This window comes from Xyrauchen texanus, chromosome 3 (assembly GCF_025860055.1).
Source record: "Xyrauchen texanus isolate HMW12.3.18 chromosome 3, RBS_HiC_50CHRs, whole genome shotgun sequence".
NCBI lineage: Eukaryota > Metazoa > Chordata > Actinopteri > Cypriniformes > Catostomidae > Xyrauchen > Xyrauchen texanus.
In genome coordinates, this window is record NC_068278.1 from 42,758,431 (window position 1) to 42,783,216 (window position 24,786).

The 24,786-nt window shown below is 38.3% G+C and overlaps 2 protein-coding genes across 4 annotated transcripts; both read right to left on the reverse strand.

Annotated features, from left to right (window-relative positions):
* Positions 1-1,008: 1,008 nt before the first annotated feature.
* On the reverse strand, positions 1,009-2,758 carry LOC127633254 (ankyrin repeat domain-containing protein 34B-like). Its single transcript, XM_052112208.1, has 2 exons — positions 2,556-2,758; positions 1,009-2,458 (listed from the first exon to the last, which is right to left on the reverse strand). Exons 1-2 carry the CDS (start codon positions 2,756-2,758, stop codon positions 1,009-1,011), a joined length of 1,653 nt encoding a protein of 550 aa, XP_051968168.1.
* A 7,300-nt stretch (positions 2,759-10,058) lies between these two features.
* Positions 10,059-22,930, reverse strand: LOC127628817 (dihydrofolate reductase-like). 3 transcript variants are annotated; one of them, XM_052105748.1, is made up of 7 exons: positions 22,908-22,930; positions 18,979-19,342; positions 16,481-16,530; positions 16,196-16,301; positions 13,115-13,241; positions 12,420-12,535; positions 10,059-10,438 (listed from the first exon to the last, which is right to left on the reverse strand). In XM_052105748.1, the coding sequence occupies exons 3-7, from the start codon at positions 16,503-16,505 to the stop codon at positions 10,357-10,359; spliced, it is 456 nt and encodes a 151-aa protein (XP_051961708.1). In that variant the 5' UTR covers positions 16,506-16,530; positions 18,979-19,342; positions 22,908-22,930; the 3' UTR covers positions 10,059-10,356. The 3 variants fall into 3 exon arrangements, with proteins under 3 accessions (XP_051961708.1, XP_051961700.1, XP_051961692.1); XM_052105740.1 differs by lacking the exon at positions 22,908-22,930 and having other exon boundaries at positions 18,979-19,544; XM_052105732.1 differs by lacking the exons at positions 18,979-19,342; positions 22,908-22,930 and adding an exon at positions 17,439-17,609.
* Positions 22,931-24,786: the final 1,856 nt, after the last annotated feature.

A 24,786-nucleotide genomic window follows, 5' to 3' on the forward strand; every position in this document is an offset into this window, starting at 1 on the left:
GATCCCCAAAACCGAACGAAGGTCCCTCCAGGAATCAAATGCCCTGCCAGTGTTCACTCTAGTTTTCACTTGACCACGATCTTGTTCCCACTTAGCCAGATGGAATTCAGTTGATAAATGTTTTTGTTTTTTTGTTTTAGTTTTTTGGCTTACTCTGAGTTTGTGTTGGAGTTGGTGTTGTGCGGTGAGCCGGACGTTTGCTGGATTCCATCTCTAAGATGACGTTACCTAGTGTTGCAGTTTGTTGTTGCTGTTAAACAGCGTAAGAGAAGCACTAAGGCAAGGCTTTCAGGAGCGTGCATAATGTCACATCCTTTGGATCTTCCCAGAAAAAGCGACCCACTCCCTTCGCATGAAAATCAGTCTACACGCTTTAATAGGCAACCTAGGAAGTCTGGGAAGGGCTAATTATTGAAGATGCGTTACAAGCCGTTCACACGTTGGCAAAAAAATAATAATTTTGTAATCTATATTTGCATTTCGTAACATTTTGCACATTTGAATTTTGTCATCACATATGCATAACATTATGTTATGCTTATTATAACATATACACACAAAACTGAAAGTACAGTATGTTCTGTTACATTAGACATTTCAGTATACATATAGTAAATAGGTGAATAAAAGTCAGTACATATTGTCTTTTGTAAATACAAAGACATTAAAGACACAAATCAAGTTTAGAGTGAAAGCAGTACCTTGAACTTCAGCAAAGTTTCATTATTCTGATTCAGTGCACTAAAGATTGAGAGCACAAGGAACAGCAGTAAAGTGCAGTAAATTAATAATGGTGGAATTAAAAATTTCGGGCCATTCCCATTGCCCAGTTTGTAAAGTGCATTTAGGGCAGTTGTTGAGATATTTGTTATTCCTGTTTAAATCTATAATGTATCTTGTTCATATTTCAGACTCTGTATACAGTAAATGATAAAATAAATTCCCTTTTATGACATTAGAGCATTTCTTTATGCTTTTGTATTTACCATTAGATTCTTCTGTGGTTTTTTACTGTCCAAAGATCTCCTCAAAGTTGACAAGCTGCTTTATCTGCTCAGTTTGCATGGAGTGTCGTCTTAGCAGAGCCTTCTTGTTCTTGTGATCTCTATGATTGCTTGGAGCACAGGGCACAAAATGCCTCGATCCTGGAACAATTGGTGTAGTTCTTGCCACAGGCTTACTTCCACTGTTGAGGATGACACTGGTATTGACTTTGATATCTGGTATGGGTGCATGTGGATTGAGAGGTGGTAGATAACCGGGCCGGGTTTGTGCAATATGGTCCAGGAGAAGGGCTCCGGATCCCCTCCGCTCCAGCATTGCAGGAGTTCGCCTCTGGACGAGACTCTCCAAAGACTCTCTGGATCCAGATAGTGTGGAGGAACGGCTGGTGACAAGCTTGCGTTTCTCCATTCCCCCAGTTCCTCCTCCAGCCTTCCCGTGGTCTTCAGAGGGTTGGCTCCCAAATTGAGGCAACTGAGAGTCAGAGCTGTAGTGGTCCATTCCAATATTGCGGCGGTGGACCACGTTGCGGAGGCTTGAAACAGTCAAATTGGGTAGACAGTCTGAGTCTCTGTCCAGAGGGGCAGTGTCAGAGATGGATGCCTGCTTGAGGTTCTGCTGCGAGGAGGAGTGCAGTAGTAACTCACCATCGTAGGACATTTTTCTATTAAGCCATTTCTTGTCTTTTATTATTTCTCTTTCACTCTCAGCAGCTTTCTCTAAGGCTCTAAGCAGACCAGTAGAGTCTTTGACATCAATGCTTTGATGCCTAGCAACCATTGCTCTCTGCAGAGGTGGACAACCATTGTACCCAAAAGAGAGCTCTTCTTCGGGGGTGATATCCAAAAGCTCCTCTGTCAAGGATGAGGACTTACTTTGCTGTAGGACCACAGCTGGAGGGATCTTCAGCCAGGGCTCTGAGTGAAGCCTCTGTAGATGTAGCAACTTGGCAACACTAGCTGCCTGCATAGGGCTTGAATCTTGAGTTGGTGATCCTGGCTTAGATATGGACAGTGTTGACGTGGAACCCAGACTCTCAGACTGGATGTTGGTTAGTGGCAAAATATGAGGTGTACAGATTTTAATTTCAGGTGGGGGCATACGTGATGCAGGGGCACAATTCAACCGGTCCTCAAGATTTGGAGGAGGAGGTATGTTCAGATACTGCTTGGTCATTTGCCTTCCAGAGGGTAGTTTATCTGTTGTAATGATGATGACTTCCTTGCCTTTGGCCTTACAGGAGTCCAGTAGTACTCTCAGTGATTCCTTATCTCCAGCATTAACTGCGTAGACCAGAGCAGAGGATCCAGTGTGGTCCTCCAAACTAGGGTCTGCTCCACTGGAGAGCAGAAGGGACAGGACTTCTGCCCCCGCCCTGTCTATGCAGGCATGCATTAGGGCTGTCTTACCAGACTTGTCCTGAATGTTTGGGTCTGCACTATTTTCCAGAAGATACCTGTTAAAAAGATTGAATACTTAGAATGTGCACATCAAGGAGCAACAAAATATATGATTCAGATTCATGGCACTTCTAGAACTTAAAAGGGACCCACCTGATGATCTTGGGTTTTGGCACACTCTGAGCATCAGCATGGTGGCTCTTGCAGGCTACCATTAGTGGTGTTTCTCCCCTCTCATTGCTCTCATTAATGTATGCTCCGCCTTCCAGAAGCAGGCGTGTTAGCCTCAGCCGGCACAGATATACTGCTTTAAGCAAGGAGTTTCCATCCGTCCGAACCTCTGTTGAGTCCTCCATTATCGTGTTTTCTGATGTCACAGTAGCTCAGTTGACCATAGGTCTTTTAAATGTAGCTGATTTCTCTCTTGACTTCTGTTGGACACAAAAGGAAAGCTGACTGCATTAGAAACTGCTCAGGAACTCAAGGTTTTTGCTTAAGTGTCTGCCTTTGTTTTTTATTTTATTAATTTTCATCAAAGCAAACCCAACATCTCTTTGAGGTTGAAATGTTCTCTCCCTCGTCGCCTCAATAGAATATGTAAGAGAGGCTTCCTACAATAATCTAGTCTCTTTCTCTTTTCAGAGGTAGACACCAATATAAAGATGTTTGTTATGACTATGTAGGTGGCATTTCTAGGTGGTACTTGACAAGAAGATGCAAGAAAACCAAATTAGTTATCTTATCCCTGTTACATAAGATTAATTATTTCCCTTTTATATTCTTCTTTAGAGTATTTCTGTTCTCAAAATGCCCAATTATACTGTATGCAATTATGCAACATACTTAAGTCTGTATATACTTTTAAATCTGCAAGTACAAGTGATGCCATAGTGCAGCCTCTAGCATTTTTGCATGCTCCAGACATGAAGTTTGTTCTTACTAAATGCAGTAGCAGTGTTTTTATTAGGTTGAAATTCAGTAGGTCGAGGCAATTTGTATTTGCTTCATTGAACGATGGCATTTTTTATACAGTCTATTGTGCTGTGGCCTTGTTCACTCAACTCTGAGCGCAATCGCAGAGCACTTGCTATTTAACAAAGAGAAAGCAAGAGTTTGTCTAAGATTTATAAATGTGAATTCATTGCAGTTGAGGTAAGATGAGTAAGAAGATGAATCTTTTTTCCTCAAACAAAAATAAATGGATGACAACCTGGGCTGACGTTCTCGCAGTTGGCTGTTCTTAGATGTGGAGGCTGCATGTAACAATGCAAAATGAGAGAGTGCGTCAGCAGCACTGCAAATAAACACTCTCTTTGGAAAATTCTTCATGCATGTGCAATGCTTATACTGGATAATACCTTTTTCAGTCTTCATTCAACTAGTTTTGATATTAGATTTAATTAGAGTTTGTTGTCTTCCCTTAGCAGGAGCTCCCTCATCTCTTTCTCTCTCTCTGTGCCATGTTTTCTTTCTGACAGTTTGGCTTGTCAAATCAAATAGTGTAGACAGACTAGTCTTGATTGGTGCAGTACAAGCAGAATGCCTAGTGCCTGCTGGATATCTCGGTTCAAGCTGCTAATTCCTAGAACTCCCTGGGCTGGCATTTAAAACCACAGCTTTGTGTGCCATACCCCTAGTCTTCAATCGCCGTTGGGAACAGAGAGAATTTTTAATGATGGGTCTCTCTCTCTCTGCCACAGCCTTGTGTTAAAAAGCATGGAGCAAATGAGGCCCAAAACAGATGAGGGTGGTGATTGTTGCAGCAGCAGCACTGAAGTGGAGCACCAAACAGGCCACTTCACACACCTGTATGCATCTGTGATTCATGCAAGATCACGCAATACTTAATTTTCCTCACAAATGGTGGGCTGATTTGATTCCCCTCTCAAAACACCTGCAGAGAAAATGAAAACCCACTCTCTGTGACATCCAATGATAAATTAATAAGAATAGTTTTTGTATGTCTTGATTAATGAGGGTGATGAAAGCTTCCACGCTGTGCTTTCGAGGTTTGCCAGGATGTTTCTGCATTTTTTGTTATCAGGAGAATAAATTATGAGCTTTCTTAGCTGACGCTTACATTTCCAGTTCAAAGGCATACAATATATTCGAAATTTGTACAGCAATAGTGATAAAACTACATGCAAAGGTAACACAAGTAATTATTTGGAAAATGTATGTTTTCCATTGATTTGTATTACTTCTTTTAATAACTATAAAATATTTTTGCAAATCCATTATGGGAAATCATCTGTATTTTTATTTGAAGTGATTGTACTTGGAGTAAAGTGCTTATAAACATATTTCTGCAGAAGAATAAAGGCAAGGTCAAACCTTGTGAAAAGCTCCATTCACTCAAGTCATGCAGTCTTACATACAGTATATATACACATCAAAAACTAAGACCAGAAGCTTCATATTTAAACTGTCTGCAAAAATAAATCTCAACTTATTGTGCGATTTTAACATACATTTAACACAAAGTCAACCGAAATGTATTCCAACTACACTGTATCTTAAAAATGACAAAGCATGGAACAGTGTACTTAAAAATATCTATAAAAAGGTATGCATATTTCTAAAGGAGTTAAGATTTATATCTTGTAAACAGGTCCTTACCTCTAAAAAAACAATCGCTGCTCTAGTTTTCCAATAGCTTGCTCCTCTGGCATATCATTTTTTTGTAAACAGTAATCCAGTGGTGAGACTGAAGCTGGAGTTCAATTCAAAATATAAACAGGGGAGCTTGAAGTGAGAAACGAACGTGTGGAGATGTCCACTGGCTGAGAGTGAATGCAAGAGAGGGACAAACAGGAGACAGAGAGAACAGGTGCCTCTGCTCTCAGGTCTGGAAACAAGCTACCACTGACTCTCACCACAGACCAAGTCCCTGTGTATCAGGAGGATAGTTGAGCTTAACACAGCAAGGTGATGCCAGTCTGTGCACATCCAGCGTCAGAAAGCAATCGGTCCATTATTCTCACACTGCGAAAGCAAGTCATTGAGCTCATATGTTCGGGTTGTGCGCAGATCTTTACTTCTTACTAACTATGATGTAAATATTCTCATGCGATAACAACTCCTTTTGTGCAGTTGTATTATTATAACACAACTGCCTTGCTTTTGAGGCAGCTGTTCAGCTCATGAGGGAAGGGCAGGGTGTGTATTGATCCGTTTGAGTGATTTAGTCACTATAGACAAAACTGCAATTCAATGATGGAACTGAACAAAAGGCCAATAATAAGATGCCTAATGAGAAAAGAAGTACAATTTCAGTATTTAACAAAAGGAATGTGTTAAATGAAGCAGTGGTGAGCCTGGTTTCTCCTAAGGTTATTTTTCTCCATTAACCAACATCTTATGGCTTTTTGTGTTCCTTGCCACAGTTGCCTTCAGCTTGCTAACTGGGGTTCTACTGTAAATATAATTATTTTTAATTATTTGATTATTATACACAATTTACAATCATATTTATTCAAACTACACAATGATCATTCTAAGACTTGAGATATTTCAGTTTAATCTTTTGATTTTACAGTTTAAGATTTTCTGTAAAGCTTCTTTGAAATGATGTGTTGTGAAAAGCACTATAGAAATAAAAATGACTTGTCTTGGTATAGTCTTAAGTAGCCTTCTATTGTTCTCCTTGATTTTATGCTCTGAAATGGTACTCCATAACTTGCATACAACAATGAAGTGTGAACACGCACAGCTCTAGGCACTGGTTGTTCCAAGACAACAAATCCAAGGACTACTTATTGTAAGGTGCAGGTGGTGGGTAATTGGAATTCCAGTTAAGTTTATTTAATCTTGACAGTAAATATTTGTAGTACATTAGGCTGACATACAGCAATATATATATATATATATATATATATATATATATATATATATATATATATATATATATATATATATATATTTTAAATAGACAGTGGAGATTGGGTAAGACTGAAAGTGCTACAATGTTCTTTCCCAAAAACGATATGAGAAGCTTTGTCAGCCAGTCTGACGATAAAACACAACATCCATATTCATGAGAGAGCCAGATCTAGGGGCTAGCTTATCAGCAGACACTTCAGTTGCTATTGGATGTGGAGATGAGCTGGTTGTCTTTTTTTAGCTGGAGAAATGTATAATAATTAAGTGGATTGTAGATGTGGGAATTACTTGATTGGGATCAATATTTATTTCTGAACATTGCAAATGATACCCAAGGAACAAAAACTGATACAAACATGTTTAGTAGTAGTTTGGCCTAGTGGTTAGCATCCATGCTCTGCCATGTTGAGCTGAAGTTATGGGAGTATATATTACTTATGGGAGAGATAGTTCAACCTATATCATGTTCTCACCTCTTTCCACCACACACACACACACACACACACACACACACACACACAAGTCATCATCATTATTACAATGCCATGGGGTGTTTTATATGTATATTAACTTTTAGCAGCCAAGCATATTTGGTATTAAGCCAAAGTGAAAAATTTAATCTGGAGCTCTTTAAAAAAAAAAAAAAAAAAAGATGTACATTTACATTTGGCAGACACTTTTATCCAAAGCAACTTGCAGTGCCCTTATTGCAGGGACAATCCCCCTGGAGCAACCTGGAGTTAAGTGTCTTGCTCAAGGACACAATGGTGATGGCTGTGGGGATTGAACTTACAACCTTGTCCTTACCAGTTCAGAGCTTTAGCCCACTACTCCACCACCACTCCATGTGATGTGCTTAGTGCACCAAAGCAAACAGAACTGAACTGAACACATCTGTTTCTCTGATCACAAGATGGAACTGAGGAGCACAGTACCGCACTGTAACTAGTGATCGACAGATAAGGTTTTTTTAATGGCTGATGTCCATATCCAGCGAGCAGGGTGCCGCTGGATATCAATTATGATATATCACACAAATTAATATATAATAAATAACATAGACATAAAATTGCAAAAAAAATTAATAAACTCTTATTTAGCACTATATTTACTCAATTTCACACTGAGCTATAACTCTTTAAAAAATAAAAAATAGCTCTTTTAAATGGTAGATAGCAGTTTATTCTCCTTTCTGTATAGTCATTAAATTTGAGTCATTTATTTGCATGAGGAAATTATTAATATATTAGGTAGAAGGAAATAACAGTAAACACAATAGTCAAGCAACCATGGTTTCCATGTCCACATTAGCAATTGCATTATCTAAAAACATACAGAATCAAACCAATTGTACTGTATACAGTAAACTGTGAATATGACATTTACTCATAGGCCACATCAAGTTGCACTCACACGCTCGTGCAGATCCAACATGAGCAGCAATCTCCTGGCAGTCTAAATGGACTGAATCGCCTGCTTGGATTGTCACAGACTGAACGTCATGATTTGTGAATCAGAGGAACTTTTGATCCTGATATTAAAGTTTTGATTCTGGCTGACAGAATGCGTGCTTCAAAGGAAGATATTAGATGAGCATTCGACGGGAAGAAAACGCTGGATTTTCATGAGGATTGAGAATTACATCTTTTTATATGAGATCTGTATATTCGCAGACGTTATAAAATATAAGTTTTATTGATATTATTCGAGTTACTCAGGATGCTGTATCTGCTCAAGTTTAGTGAGGTTGTTTTATTACATCTGTTTAAATAAGATATGCGCATATTTGCTGAAGGTAGCCTATATGATATTAGTTTTATTGATATTTGCCTTTTTATCATTACACAAGACAGTTAAAAGTGCAATATGTAATGTATTTACTGTACTAAAGCATAACATTATCATAATATATTTTCAGAGATTAGGAAACATGCCAAGTTGAAATACTGGCTTCTCTGAAAATAATGCTAAAGCCAGTATATTCTACTTTGAAATGTCTATTCCGGCTGGAATTTCCAATAGTATCCAGCTGCAGACCCGCAGCACCACCAGTTTCAGAACCCCAGCGCCAGAAGTGAGGGGCGGAGCTTACGTTCTAAACCGAGTAGCGCCACCTAACGTTTTGGAGAGTAGGCTACACCACCAGTTTCAGAACCCCAGCACCAGAACCTGAAGTGAGGAGAAGGGTCTGGCTGCAGACTGTGGGCGATTGGAGCTCCACTCTCAAACAGGAAATACGTCACCTTAGTCTGCAGCCAGCCCCTATTGCGCTTTTTTCTTTTTTACTTCTTCTTTATCTTCGATATTATTGTTATTGCCAACCAGCTTAGAGGTGCACTACTGCCACCAACTGGACTGGAGTGGGGACTTTAACCACCTTCCGTTTCAACTGAAATGCTTTTCAGTTGTGTGTGTGTGTGACAGCGTTTCAGTTGTGTGTGTGAGAACGTAATAATTTTAGTTGTGTGTGTGAGAGCATTTCAGTTGCGTGTGTGACAGCGTTTCAGTTGTGTGTGTGAGAACGTAATAATTTTAGTTGTGTGTGTGAGAGCGTTTCAGTTGTGTGTGTGAGAGAGCATTTCAGTTCCGTGTGTGTGACAGCGTTTCAGTTGTGTGTGAGAGCGTTTCGGTTGTGTGTGTGAGAGCGTAATAATTTCAGTTGTGTGTGTGAGAGCGTTTCACTTGTGTGTGTGAGCGTAATAATTTCAGTTGTGTGTGTGTGAGCATTTCAGTATAGTATGTGAATGAATTTAGTTTCATATGTGTATGTGCATGGTAATTCTGAATAATGTCCCTAGGGGCACCTCATAGCCATTAGCCTAGTTCCCATCCACCTTTCGCGCTATTTGTTTTTATCGACAAAGTGAAAATGCGAAAAATACAACTGCGACATTTGCCGCCTTCTGCCCGTTTCCATTCAAATGGCCTTTTATCGATATAAAAAGGGTGTGCGTGATGACGCCATGCCTAAAAAATAAAAACACTTTGTCGAATAAGTTTTGGTTTAGCATAAAATAAATCTGCCCTGAAGCCATTTCCATTCAGAAATGCGTGTTTATCGCTAATTTGCCTCCCAGATGTCACTAATATTTTTCCTCCGATGTTTTGGTAAAATGGGGAGATTATTCAGCCAGTTCATTGAAATAAACCAGTTTACTGTCATTTTAATTTCACAAATTAAAGCAATCAGAAGAGGAGGAATTGCAATCAAATGGGAGCAATTGCCCTTCTGATGGGACTGTAATATTGGTCCTGATGTTGCGCATATAGCAGGTTGGCACCGGTTCCTACCAGAAAGCGAATCGTCATCACCCTGTTCAAGCTGGCAACCTGCATCAAGTAGTGGGGAAAACTTTCCCAGGACCATCAATCGACGTGTATGCGGTGTGCACAGATATTAAAGAAAAACAATGATGCAGTAATATCAGGGTTTACATATGATACATTCCTGATATTCAATATTTTGAGCAATCGTCTAATCAAAAGCATCACCATCACAACAACATTATGTCCCACATATTTCTCCAGCAACTTTTCATGACCAATTGAACTTGATTATCATCTAAAATGTATTTACCTTCATAATACACATTTATATTTTCTGAAGAAGCAGTAAATCCGATCCGATGTAAAGAGAGTTAGATTTAAAATATTTAAATGTTTTAAAATGTTCAAAAGCTAATTTTCTGAAAGAACTCAGCATTGGAAAATTAGATCTGACTGTTTGTATTCTTAAAAGAAAGTGCAGAACATTCTGAAAACGTTATTCAGCCGACTTTATTCAAAAAATAAATGTTCAAAGAAATGTATATGGGTTTGGAACAACACAATGGTGAGAAAACATTGAAAGAATTTTCATTATTGGGTACTATTTTTATTATATCTTTATGGCTTTTACCACTTTTATTGATAGGAAAGTTGAGATAACATGAAATAAAATGGAGAAGAGGGATGAGATCAGGAAATTTTACTAACCAGATTAAAACATGGGAATCCCATAAAAGTGTCACGCAATGTGTCAAGAGCACAAGCAGAATGCGTGAGGACATGTGTCCGAAATTAAAATCACATCTTAGTGGTCAGTGCTCTCATACACTTCAAAAATATACTGAACACCATTCTCCTCCTGCAACCCTGTGGGTACACCCGGAAACCTGACCAGAAGAAAATGAGAAAGAGAAACAAGAAGGAACATTAAGACATTAATCACTCTTATATCAGGGCTGATTTTAAAATACAGTATGACTTGTTGCATACATTAATTGAGAGCATAAGGAAGACAACACAGAAATACAAACTATAATACATAGTCACTTACACAATCATAATAAAGTATTTCACTTATTGTGTATATTTTGAAGACTATAATGTATATGCTTTAGTAATATTCTAAAATGGTGACAGCCAACTCAACTCATCCACTTTAGACTAGTACAGATAAATGTTGACTGCCATTTACTTGTTAAAAGCCAAACATCACTTCAGTCTATTATGACGGACCTCAGAGGAAATGATGCCAACTCCAACCTGCATCACCTCGGTCTATTTATGGACTACGATCTTGAAATGAAATGCTTAGATTAACTATTGCCAACAAAAGCCTTCATCAGCCAATTAACAAGGACAATTGCATCTATGTGAACTTCTGCAATTAATCTAGATGGACTTCAAAGACATTGGTCATTAATCTTACAGTTCAAACACAATCGATGTTTAATCACTGACCCTTAACACTTAGTTTAATAATTTTAAACCATGATTTTTCCTATACATAATTAATATTTACATTACATTCATAATGTTAGCCAGAGGGGAACTGGCCCCCACAGTGAGTCTGGTTTCTCCCAAGGTTATTTTTCTTCATTAAATCAACATCTTATGGAGTTTTGTGTTCCTTGCCACAGTCGCCTACAGCTTGCTCACTGGGGTTATTAATACAATTATCATTTAATTATTTATAAACACTATTAAAATTCGTATTTTATCTAAATTACACAATGATGATTAATCGACTTTATAGACATTACAGTTCTTATCGTCTGTTAATGCTGATATTCTGTAAAGCTGCTTTGAAACGATGTGTGTTGTGAAAGGCGCTATACAAATAAAATTTACTTGACTTGAAACTATAATTAAGTGACAGATCTGAACAGACAATAACAAAAGATTTAAATATAAATAACAAAAGATGAAGTTGATGATGAAACCTGTGAGAAGTCTATGAGTAATTCACTACTATTTAAATGCTTACTGTGCCTGAGAGATGTGACATTTGGTGCAGTCCACCTTTGATGCAAGATGCCACTTTTTACATAAGTGGTATTTTTTTATTTTCTCTGTATAGACACAATAATACGGCATTGTCTGTTCCAGTGCCAATAAATCCATTCATAACACTTTACTCAAGGATACAAATAAAAGTATACTCTTAAACAAATGTCAAAAAGGTTGTGCCTCATAAATGAAAGTGCTGCAAAACAACGGCAAGCTTTTAAAATGTTTGATGCTTAACTGGTGTTTTAATGTCATTGCAACAAGGCTATAAATACACACCAGTATTGGAATTTAATAATGTACAGTACTGTGCAAAAGTCTTAGATGGGCACATGAGATGTTTTACCAAAACATTTGTCTTAAGATTACTTTATATCTTCTGCTTTAGTGTGCTAGTAGAAAATGTACACATTTTAGATTTCCAAAAATTCCCTTTGCAAAGCGAATAGAAGTAGATCATGGTGTCCTGCAACAGAGCCCTGATTAACATCACTGGTAGTCTGGGTACACACGAAGAGACCGAAGCAATTGAGACAGTCTTAATACATAAAACTTTGGCAAGTTCTTTAAGATGCTTTGAACAACCTTGAAAAACTGTGCGCAAGTGTACCTAGGAGAATTGATGGTGGTCACACCAAATATAGATTTAGTTTATGTTTACTGCACTTTGTATGAAGAAAAAAATAAAAAAAAAATAAAATAAAAAATATATATATATTTTTTTTTTATTTATATTACACACACACACATTTTCTTGGCTTTAGTTTTTGAAAAAAAAAAAAAAAAAAAATTCACAACTGCCTTAAACGTTTGCACAGTACTATATGCATCTATGGCTCCAAATGGCATATGAGCACTCACTCGGGCAGGAGCTTGTATTTATTCATGTTGATATCAGGAATAAATGTGTCACAGTCGTACTGCTTGAGGACCCGTGTTACAAAAAGACGCCTGGGATCAGAGCTCTCCATCACCTCCTGCGGAGCACAACATCACAAACACAAAACAAATATTATATGTGGTTATGTTGAACAAGATATCAAGAGATTTGTCTGTAAGTAGAGAGGAGTATGAGGGAAGGGAATCTTTTGTACCTTTTGCCTTTAGACAGTTTCCATAACAACAAATTGTTATACAGAGAAGATCAGAACTTTGCTGTGATATAACTGACATATGACTCCGGTATAGGTGGGTACTAGAGTGTGTGTGTATAATGTTATATTAACATAATACAAGACATGAGTACACTTCAAATGGCAATGAATGAAATTAGGAGAAATCTTTTTCATGATAAGAAAACTCTTTTAAATACTCAAATTCAACACCCTTTTCATCATAGTCAACATTTTACAAAATTAAAGAAATGTATCAAATGTGATGTAGCAAGAATGACGTGTTCTTGCAGATCACTCCCATCTTAGTTTTAAGTTTATTCCACAAAGAGTTCAGTTCACCATGTTCATTAGTAAAACTATAACACAGGACCACTGGATATTTACCATAATTATTTTACCTTGTGTTTCTCAATAGACATGACAAAAATATTATATAACAACCTTGTACAGAGCACTGCCACCAATTATCCAGAGTTGGTCAACTTGCTTTTCAAGCTCAGGGCTATCCAACAGATGAAGAGCTGAACTGAAGTCTGAAGCAAGATAGTGAGCTCCATCTGGGGCTGTCCTGTTCAGTAATAGAAAAAAAAAATAAAAACATTTAACCTCCTGAGACCCAAGGATGACTGCTATGAGCATTTTCAATGTCCCTTTTTTATTTCTTATGGCAAATCTTTTTAGCAAATTGTTTATTATGTTTCCAGAAGGGTTGGTTATTCATATTTTTGAGACATTATGGACATTACATCAGAAATTTGCATAATTAATTCTTATTCAAAGTAATGGCCAGCATCATCCAATCTCTGCCAACCATGTTAAAATAAAATTATAAAATTCAGAATAAACACTGATGAGCCAAAATATTATGACTACTCACAGGTGAAGCGAATAACATTGATCATCTCCTAATAAGTTCACATGTCAAGGTCTGGTTAGATCAGATGGCAAGCGAACAATTAGTTCTCGTAGTCAACGTGTTGAATGCAGGAGAAATGGGCAGGAGTAAAGACCTGAGTGACTCTGACATGGGCCAAATTGTTATGGCCAGACAACTGGGTCAGAGCATCTCTGAAACGGAAAGGCTTTTAAGATGCTCCCGGTCATCAGAGGCGAGTACCTACCAACAGTTGTCTAAGGAGAGACAAATCACAAACCAGTGTGTTGGGTGCCCAAGGCTAACGAAGGCTATCCCATCTGGTCCGAACCGACAGTAGGTTTACTGTGGCACAAGTCACAGAAAAGTTCCCATGATGACCCTGTCCACCGATGAAAGTGCACATGAAAGTGAATGGGCACACGAGTGTCGGAACTGGAGCTTAGAGCAGTGGAAGTAGGTCGCCTGGTACGATGAGTCCCGTTTTCTTTTACATCACGTTGACGGCCGTGTATGTGTGCGTCATTTACCTGGGGAAGTGATGGCACCAGGATGCACTGTGGGAAGACAACAAGCCGATGGAGGTGAAAGGAGTGTGATGCTCTGGGCAATGTTCTGCTGGGAAACCATGGGTCTGGCCATTCATGTGGATGTCAAATTGATCACATTGATATTGTTGCAGAGCAGGTACACCCCTTCATGGCAATGGTATTTCATGATGGCAGTGGCCTCTTTCAGCAGGATAATGTGCCCTGCCACAAATTGTTTGGGAATGCTTTGAATCACATTAAGTGTTCAAGGTGTTACCCTGGCCTACAAATTCCCCAGATCTCAATCCAATTGAGCATCTGTGGGAAGTGCTGGACCATCAAGTATGATCCATGGCGGCTCCACCTCACAACATACAGGACTTGAAGGATCTGCTGCTAATATCTTGGTGCCAGATACCACAGGAAAACTTCAGGGGTCTTGAAAATCCATAAATCAGCAGGTAGGCTTTTTTGGCGGCACACGGAGGACAAACAGCTTATTAGGCAGGTGGTCATAATGTTTTGGCTGTACTGATTGCCATTGTCCCATGTCTGCCAAACATGTTGAGTGGTCCAAACATCATCTGCAGCCTGAAACTGAACTTTTGATGGGAAACTTTTTATTGAATGCACAAAAGGATGCTCCCTATTTTGTGAATTACTTGCACAGTAAATATAGTATTTCTAAGGAAAAACTTCAGCTAAATTACACATTATTGTACATTGTATTTAGCATTTTGTAGCCATTTCTCCAAAAGACAAACTATGCTGTGGTCTGCGCCATGCTGTTTTGTTCCATTACTCTGTATGTCAAAAGTTTAACCCTTTACTGGCAGCACAGAACGGGCTTTTCCACTGCACGGTACAACTCGACTCAGCTCGCTTTTTGGGGGTTTGCCACGGAGGATAGTACCTGGTACCTGATACTTTTTTTAGTACCACCTCAGCCAAGGTTCTAATCGAGCTGAGCAGATACTAAATGTGACATCAAAATCCTGCAGATCACTGATTGGTCAGGGAGAAGTCACTACCAGCATCACTGGATTTCCAACATGGGACATCAACCCGCTAAAAGTTAGAAACAGCGATAGCAGCGACGCCTTTTCAAATTGTTAAAAATGAAATGGCTGTGCGCAAAACCACACCATGGTCAATAAACGAGGTGTAGACGGTCCACTCGTTAGCGAAGAAAGAAACGATGCAAAATTAAAAAGTCTTTCAGGAAGTGTCTTAGCTGTTGGCCCCACTGGCTACCACCGGACCTACCAACAGTGTAGGGAAAAGTAAAAAAATAAATAAAAGTGACTACAGAAACGTCAAGGAAAAGTGGAAGTGGTTCGACCAAATGGACGCATATCAATGGGAGGGAGAGTGCCCTGGACTCAGCTAGGATGGTATGTTTGTTATGTTAACTCTATATCTGTTTGAAAGCTTTACTTTATTTAGTTGACCAGCTACTGGAAGCTTGCTTTTAAAATAGCCAGGCCAATTTAACAAGTTACACTTGTGTAAAATCACCATGCAACAACAGCTTCATGCAGCACAATGAGCTAGTAGCTAACAGCTAGCGGTTGTGTTATTGTTTTGGTCAGTTTGCGTCATGTTTAAGATGATGTCTATAATCCCACCCACGTTGATGTGGTACTAAACTGCAGTGGAAATGCAAGCTCCAATATGTAAAGCGAGTAGAGTTGAGGTGAGACGAACCATAATGTGCAATGGAAAATCCAAGAGTCTCCTGAACTGAGATCAGTCAGTTTAAATGAATTTAAATTATGTGTTGCATATAGCAAAGCTGAAATACCACATCCACACATTTATTACATTTATGCATTTGGCAGATGCTTTTATCCAAAGTGATTTGTGCACTTATTACAGGGACAATTCCCCTGGAGCAACCTGGAGTTTAGTGCCTTGCTCAAGGAGACAATGGTGGTGACTGAGGTGATCGAACCAGCGACCTTCTGATTACCAGTTATGTGCTTTAGCCCACTACGCTACCACCACTCCAAAGTGTATGCGGGGGTCGCACAAGGTAGGCTACTTTATAAACTATAGTGGTATACAAAAGAAAGTAACATTAAGATTACTAAATTTAAGGAATGTAAGATTACTTACTTAAGCTCTCTGCTAAGAACTATGTTAATTCTGTTCTTCAGGGGTCGGTTAGATGCAGGAATAGAGAACCATGTCTTTCTGCCCATAAGGACCACATTCTTTTTACCTGTCACATGACAAAGAAAATGTATTAAAAAGCTCAAAATACAAAAGCGCAATTTTTTTTTAGATATTCAGTGTTGCAGTTGAATTTCAAGACAAATATGTAAAATAAGCCAAAAATAATCACGTAAATTAATAAGGGTATGTAAATATATTATATACATGTATATCAGCATATTTTACCCTCAACTGCAGGGGTCATGGTCATCCTCTGAAAGTGCTTGAATTCGTTACTGTAAAGATAAAGGTTCAGGAAAGGTAAGAATCACTGTATGTCAAAGGTCAAGGTACATTTTGGTTGAACAAAACAAATGAGGTTTGCTTTATGTTAAGGGGATAGTTCCCCCAAAAATACATTTATTCATTTACTCACCCTCAAGCATCCCATATGTGTAAACAAATAACTATTTAAGTCCTTTTTTTTATTATTACCATAAATCTCCAAATGTGACAAAGTGTAAGTGGAGATTAAAAGTAAAAAAAGGACTTAAATACTGATCTGTTGTTTCTCACCCACACCTATCATATAGCTTCTTATGGGTTGGATTATTTTTATGTGGCCTTTTTGTGATTTTTTTAAGTTTCAAAGTTCTGGCCACCATTCACTTACATTGTATGGACAAACGGAGCAGAGATTTTCTTCTAAAATGCTTCGTTTGTGTTCAGCAGAAGAAAAAAAATCATACACATCTGGGATGGTATGAAGGTGATTATTCATTATTGAGAGAACTATCCCTTTAAGAACGGTCTTTATATTATGCTAAAGACTATGTTTGGATAAGGCTCTCGGGGTAAATATGCTGATTAAGGTTATTTAACAGTCTCCGGGACAAAGGTCAAGTATCAACTACAAATATCTTTACAGTCATGTTCAATGAGTGTAGTAATAGTTCATTTCTTCATTCTGTCAATCTTTTATCGATGCTGACATTTTATTCCCTCGTTCATTTGTGAATAGCCGAAATATGCTAATATTCTGGGTTCCTTGTCTCAACCTCGTTATAAGACGTATCGCAGATGTTTAAGAGTACAAGAGTTTCGAAATATGCATATAAAACCTTTTTACTTATTGTATCAACATGACAGAACATTAGCAGAACAGTTAGCAACAAATAGTAAGACAGGTGTAAAACTCCCTCACCATAGTCTTATTGGGTGCCACGGTAGATTTCCATTGTTTCCTATTCCCATGTCGGGACAAACTGCTACAATACAGTTGAGTAGTCGAGACATAACTCTCCAGAAACAAATTATAAATCACACCGCAGCCACAGAAGTGTCTTCCTCCCGCCAGCGAATATACGAATATTCTACGTCGAACGTTTGGCTCATTAATATATATTACGCAACGTGACGCCCGTCTACTGATTTGCTGAAGTCTTCGCTCAAGAACATTATTTGCGTTACGTAAACCGGCTTCCCGCCGAATAGGCAGAAAGAGGTAGCGTTCAGTTCAGAAGCGTTAATCCTTATGCCCTATTCACTTCGAAGACTTTACCATACACTGCTAGAGCTTTGGAGGCCTTAAAGGTGCGAGGCTCAAAAATAACGTTTATTCGGAACTCACTTTTAAAGTATTTTATATCGGAGATTCTGTTTTAAGCGATTTTACAGCATGCCTATCACGATTGTTCTCCCTTCGAAGTGCCCTTCGGATGCTGAATTATCCCGTTTGGAACGCAGGGTGAAATCGAGACGACACAGGAATGAGTATAGGCAAAAAGCATCGTGTATGTGTACCCTTAAAACAAAATTCAAGATACATCACAAGCGTAAAGCAGTCAGTGGATATATGAATAAATCGATACCAAACTAATTTATTGAGTATCATCTCTTATTAAGATAAGCGTTATTTATTGCTCCAAGCTCCAGGACACTTTCCCAGCTTTAAGAGTTTAGCAAAATTAAAACAGCAGATGGTTTTTAAGTTGTAATAGATGAACTGGAAAAATATTTATTGCTTAAAGGGATAGTTCGTTCAGATATGAAAATTATGTCATCATTCAATTAGCCTAACGTTGTTCCAAACCCAAATTACTTTCTTCTATGGAACACAAATGAAGCCTCAGTCACCATTCAATTTTACTGCATTTTTGTTTCTATACAATGAAAGTAAGCAGTGACATTCTGCCTTTTGTGTTCCATGAAATGTTTGGAGTATGGCATGTGGGTATGGAACAACAACATGAATAAATAAATAAAAAAGTAACCCTGTCAAAATTGATCAGTTTCCACAATATTTTCAGCAACAGAAACAAAAGCACAGTGGGCTTTTTGCATGGAAAAAATTGTCATCTTGAACAAAGTGAAGACACTTCTTTTTTTTTTTTTTGTATGACAAAATATTTAAAAGGACATTCAATTCCAGGTCCTTCCTTAAAAAAAATCTCATTTTAAAAAATTCAGAGAGTTCCAAAAATACAGACTGTGTCAATTTCTAAAATTAGAAAGTGCTTTAAATGGGCTATTATGAAAATAATAATATATCATAATAATAAAGAAAGAAAAAAAATAACGTCTACATAGTGATCCTGGAATAAAGATGTATAATTCAAATAAGCTTGGTTACTTAGAATACTCAATAACAGTTTGTTAAACTACAAGGCACCTGTTGAAGACATCATGAAACAAATATAAAATAACTCAACAAAATCATATACCCTTCATTGTCAGTTCAATACCTTTTTTTAATCTCAGCATGGCCTTTCTTTCCCAGCTCATGTTACATGCAGTGTATGACGCCTCCTTTTGGCTTTGCTTTGTAACTTCGTAATATTTCTAAAAGTCATTACCCAGCAGCCATTCAAATCCAATCTGGACAAGCAACTATAAGTATATACAATATGCACTAGTCTCCATAGTGATATCTGACCGGTTCAGGCTAACAGATGTAAGGCAATACAGTGGGGGATTGTCAAAGGCACCAAGAGGATCCAATCACAGAGCTTCTGGAGGAGTGAAGCGTCTCTAATTAGGGACCACAGCACCCCCTTCAGAGACCTCCAACATAATGCAGGCTTCATCTGTCGTTCATCCAAGGAAAAACTGTTGGAAAAAAAATTGACATGAATTTAGTGAACCAGTTATTAAAGCAACAGAACAGTGAACATCAGATTAGATTTTAGTATTAGCAGACGGGTAGTTGACGCATAAGGTGTCCATGGACTTTTTTAACAAAAATGTATGCCATAATTTATGTATACATGTAATTATATAAAAGTGTGTTTCTGTTTGTATCCATTTCATTTACGTTTTCAGCCATTTTTAAATAACGTTTTTGCCTTGACTAGTTCATTGAAATGGCCCTGTGTTGTGACAAAAGTATTTGTAAAAGTGCAAATATCCTATCTAGGCTCTCACTTAATTTGAGGTCATAAAAGGGGCATTGCAAATAACATTTGCCATTACATGATCATTAAGTTAAAGTAGGTATAGCTGCAGCCCAGAGACCTCCAAATAGGGCCAGAATCTCCAAAAGAGGGCAGGGTTACTCTATAACCTGGTTCAGACCTGGTTCTGCTAGCTCCAAAAGGGGGCGTTACTTCCAATACGGTTAAGATTAGGGAAATTGTTAGGCTATATCTGGCGGTTTGGAGCTTCCGTCCATTTTTGGAAATCTGCCAGCAGCTATATTCTTCTCAATTAAAGTGAAACCGGAGCGCTTGGCATTCACTAAAATCCTCGTTTATATTTTTGTGAGAGTTTGTCGTGAACCTCCGCAGACATCATAGTGCTTCAAATCCGTTTAAGAAGCGGTTAATCTTCACGCGCTCTTCAGGAGCGGCACTCAGTGCGGTCCGCGGTGCGGCTAATAGAGTTCAATTGAATGAGACACTCAAATGTGCCGTTCATTCTACTATATGGACATTAAAATGTGATTGAAATTTAAAGTGCACAATAATTGCATTTCTCTCAATAACTGCAGTAAGATCAAATAGCAGCAATCATACGATTATTTGAAAATCGTGACAGGCCTAAATGGCTTATGACTTTATTGTTAAAGAGCATAGATGTGGAATACTTGGTAGATTAGAAAGGCCTTCATCTTCACCATCCTCATCCCCCTCCCAATTATTGCTGGGTGGATCTACATGAATAGTGAGAGAAGTGATTCTGGGACAGGCATGAATGAGCTCCAACAGAGGAGTGTGTTCCCTTCCAAGGTGAGTGAAAGCAGGTGTAAGCCTGCAACTCTAAGGCCTGGAACTAGATCAGACAGAAGAGCAGCAAACTGTAGAGAAAGACAGCGCAGCTGGCCAGAAAACCTACGTAGTCCTCTGGCCAAAACTGTAGCCTGTTTGAAGCTGTCGTCAGCATTATGCTGAAGACAGTCTAAAGACAGGACACACAATTCTGGGCAGACCTTCCCTACTGCCTCAAAGGTGTCCAGAGACACTCCTTTTACATCTCTGAGCTAAGTCGTCACACTGTACACTGTCCCTTGTATTACAATCCCTGATTCTACCTCTATCCTTTTCATATTCCTCTTCTGACATCCTTTTCCAACCATTTAACTGTGTAGTGTCACTAGCACCCTTGTTCTGGCTTCTCTCATCAGCCTGACTGCCTTCTAATGACAACCATTCATCTATTTTTCCTTCTAATGTAAAACTCTCCTCTCTATCTGTGCTCCGTAAACTGCTGTCTTTCAAAAGACCTTCCTGTATCCTCTTAGCCCACACATATTTTAGACTTGGCAACCCTTCTTGGCAAGTTAACTCCTCGGTCATCTCAAACTCCCTGTTCTGAATGAGAACACAAGCCTGTCCCAGTCCCTCTATAGCCACCCTCTGAAGATTAGGTAAGCTGAGGAGGAGGTATGTAACTGCAACCACGGCATCGCCTTCTCTGTCTGCCAAACAAATATCTAGAGCGAGCAGACTTCTTATGGTCTTCACATTCCTAACATGGGGCTCTTGGTAGGCCAGAGGAAGCAGGCCTGCAGGGGTGAGAGATGCAGGCATCGTGACACATCCAGGTGTTTCAGCCTGGGGCACTGGCGGGCCACCACCGATATAACCTTCTGATCACACATAGTTCCTGCCAGTGAGAGGGAACTGAGATGGCACAGGCTGCCCAGCAGCTCACACAGCACTGAAGATGACACATTCTGTGCACCACCATCAAGAGACTGAAGATTCTGTGGAATACATAGATGAATAAAGAACCTTGTGCATGTACTGACAACAGGCAAGACTATTAACTCAAATAATTTGGATGTTATTTGTGTACATATTATTTGTTGTCAGATGGGAAGGTGATGTGTCAATTCCTGAGCCTCCAGCATCACCAAAGGAAATCACAAAAACAATGGCTCAAATAATGATGTGATTTCAAGAACATTTCCTGACCAATTCCCCTTTCTGCCACTGGTTGTCCATAAAGAGAGTCCTGCTAAAGTTGAGCCAATGTTGCCGTGTGAGGCCAGCAGAACACTCAAACAAACAAGAGCAATTTTCTGAAAGACCTGCAAGCTAGTCTGTTTATGCTTTTAGTGAGATCAAACTATAAACTAATCACTTATAGTTGTCAAACCAAAAGCTGGGATAGGAGAAAATATCTTAACACTTTTTGTTGAACAAATTAATAAACATTACATTAAAGACTTACGAGCACATTCTGTGCAAACTGCTTGTTGGAAAACACTAAATGAAGTTAGAAGGGGTGAACGTGTTTGACTTGGCAGCGTATCTGGATGAGAGAGCAAAGGTTGGCGTTAACTAAGCAGCATGCCGATGAGAGAAAAAGACTCAAAAGAGTTGCGGGAGGAGGAGGTATAATGCTGCACGTGTCAACAGCTTCCGCCTAGACAGGATACACAACAGCTCCTCCAGCAACTCAACTGTAGAAAATAACACATAGATGTCATGTTTATCATTTATTTCTTTGTTAAATATTCACATACTTTATTTACAAATGCACAAGTGTTTGAAATACTCACGAAGGGACCCATGACGTATCTAAATAAATACTGGTCCATGTATTTCTCTGCATAATCTTTCACCCACAATTCCTTCATGTTCTCAGCAAGGTTTTGGATACAAAGGCAAACCAGCAAGGAAGGGTTGTCCTCGTCCTCAGTTCAGTCATTCTTGTTTTTTTTTATTTTTCCCTCTGTGGTGTGGGCTTGAGTTGTCGAAACAAGGGCATATCTCATCTCACCCTTATTGTCTCAGGCAAAAATAAAGACAATAAATGCACTTGCATGACATGAAGCACACCTCAACTGAAAGGTCTGAGCTCAGGGAGTAGCTCGATTTTAATTTAAAAAAGCATATAAATGTAGAATAGCACCCTATTAATGAGTAACTTGTAGTTATTTTTGCCTGTGACAATAGCTGACCAAAATACACACTAGTTGTTTGTAAAACTAAAAAAAGTGAACCGATTAAACAATCATTACACAGATTTGAAAATGTCAGTGTTATTTGATGTACAGCGTGTGTAGTGTTACTGCTAATTAATAGTATGTTTACACCGTATGTTTACACGATGACATTTGCGCTACGAGTTAAAAGAAATAATAATAAAAAGAAAACTCCACTTTTTCCCCAACAATTATTTATATGTAAACAGTAAAAACTTTCTATTTCCCCGATACATTACGTACAGTCAGAGACTTTTTAGCAGAGACGAACCACTTCTGCCGTCAACGGATGTAGAAAAGGAAGTCCCACCTTATATGTATAAGAGCCAATCACCTTCTAGATACAGACATCGCCTGTCAATCAACTCTAAAACGCGCATGCGCATCAGTTAAACAAGACAGGAGTTTTCTGGAGAAAAAAAAGCACAAGTTATGATACAGTTATGATACTGATGATTTTTAATATGTTATTTGGTCGTATTCTTGACCAACCGTTTTGGAGATTTCGGTCTGTCCCCATTCAAGTAGATTGGAGTTGACTTGTATACCGCTTGTTTCCATAGTAATCGCTGCCAAGCCTGATGAGCCGCAGAGTGGACTGACTTGCTAAAACGACTTTAATACAGTTGAAGAGTAAACCATAGATGTGAATGACACGGTCGCCATCTACTGATTTGACGTGCACTTTTTCTAAAGGCTTGTCAAGTTAATGAAATAATAAAATAAAAAGTAATAAAAGATAAATAACAGTTTACCCACTCACACATCTTGAAAACATTTATTTTCTCCTCAAAATAATGACTATAAACCGACCTGGTTTGACTGTAGCATGTTTTTACAGGACCCTCTTCAGTTATTTTACCAATTACACATGCAAAGGTGTTGTGAAATGTATTCACTGAAAGGTTAAAATTACTAAAATAATAAGATCATAAGGATTCAGCTAATTAAAAATAAGAATTTAGTCTAAATCTCAAAATGTGGTCCACACACTCAGGTTATAATTATAATAAACACTTTATTATTTTATATTTTAAAATACCAGGAAAATGTGAGAAAATTATGCTAGAATATTCAAGACATTGATAGGATGTGCACGCACGCACAAGAACACAGATAAAGTAAGGAGAATAGAGGCCTCAATCCTTCTTAATTTTTAGGTAAGGCCTGAGACCAAAACATTACAATATTACATGGCTGACCCATATGTTGGTCTACGTTTTTGCAGCTAAGGGTCCAAGAATACAGGCAACATGATGTTACAAAAGGTGAAAAGCAATATAGTTTAGGAGAGATGGTTAAATGTGTTAACAAGATTTCGTGTTATGTCCTGTTTTAGCTCATCTCATTGAATAGTCCATGTGTGCCAATGGAATGTCCACTGGAACGTCTGCTCCTCCGAGCTCTGTAAAGGTCTTAGCATAAAGGACCAGGAGGAAGGTGCAAAATAATACTGTACCTAAATTAAACAGTTTTGAACTTTCATATGGTAGAAAATGATAATTTGCATGACTAACATTAAATGATGAATACTAAATCTGAATATCTCAAAAGAGGAAGGCAATCACATTAAGTTAGCACTGTGAATTAATAATATTAGAGTCACCTCTTTTGGAGTTATGATCACAGACATGACCATCATCCTCGTCTTTAGCATCAAGTGATGGGAACAAACAGGGTGCCACACCTGCAGACAACTAGACACGTTGAACATCAAATTGAACTTTAATTAAAACGTCTAAAGCGCAAATAATTTTCATATATACTCTCAAATGCATTTTAATTGATTTTTAGTTTAAAAGTTTAACAAATTATTTCTAACACTGAACTGAAAGAGGGAAAAAATATGTGATTTAATCACCCACAAAGTCATTCCAAACCCATATAACTTTCTTCCTTTGAATATTTTTTTTTTCATACAATGAAAGCGAATGGTGTTTGCGAATGTCATACGGGTTTGGAAGGACATGCGGTTGAGTAAATGATAACAGAATCTTCATAATTGGGTGAAATATCCCTTTAAGATTGTTCCAAGTTCGTAATGTAATTTTTCAAACCTTTTGCTTCTTTCCTTTTAGATCCATCTTCAGTATGAGTCATCGAATACATGCACAAAGCCACA

Excerpts from the sequence above, each read along its gene's own strand:
- LOC127633254 (XM_052112208.1), bottom strand. The coding sequence starts at position 2,758 with ATGGAGGACTCAACAGAGGTTCGGACGGATGGAAACTCCTTGCTTAAA. Across the intron at positions 2,459-2,555 it reads CCAAAACCCAAGATCATCAG|GTATCTTCTGGAAAATAGTG; the intron begins GTGGGTCCCTTT and ends TCTTTTTAACAG.
- LOC127628817 (XM_052105732.1), bottom strand. The coding sequence starts at position 17,530 with ATGTCTCGACTACTCAACTGTATTGTAGCAGTTTGTCCCGACATGGGA. Across the intron at positions 16,302-16,480 it reads CATGACCCCTGCAGTTGAGG|GTAAAAAGAATGTGGTCCTT; the intron begins GTAAAATATGCT and ends GTCATGTGACAG. Across the intron at positions 13,242-16,195 it reads GTTCTTAGCAGAGAGCTTAA|GACAGCCCCAGATGGAGCTC; the intron begins GTAAGTAATCTT and ends ATTACTGAACAG.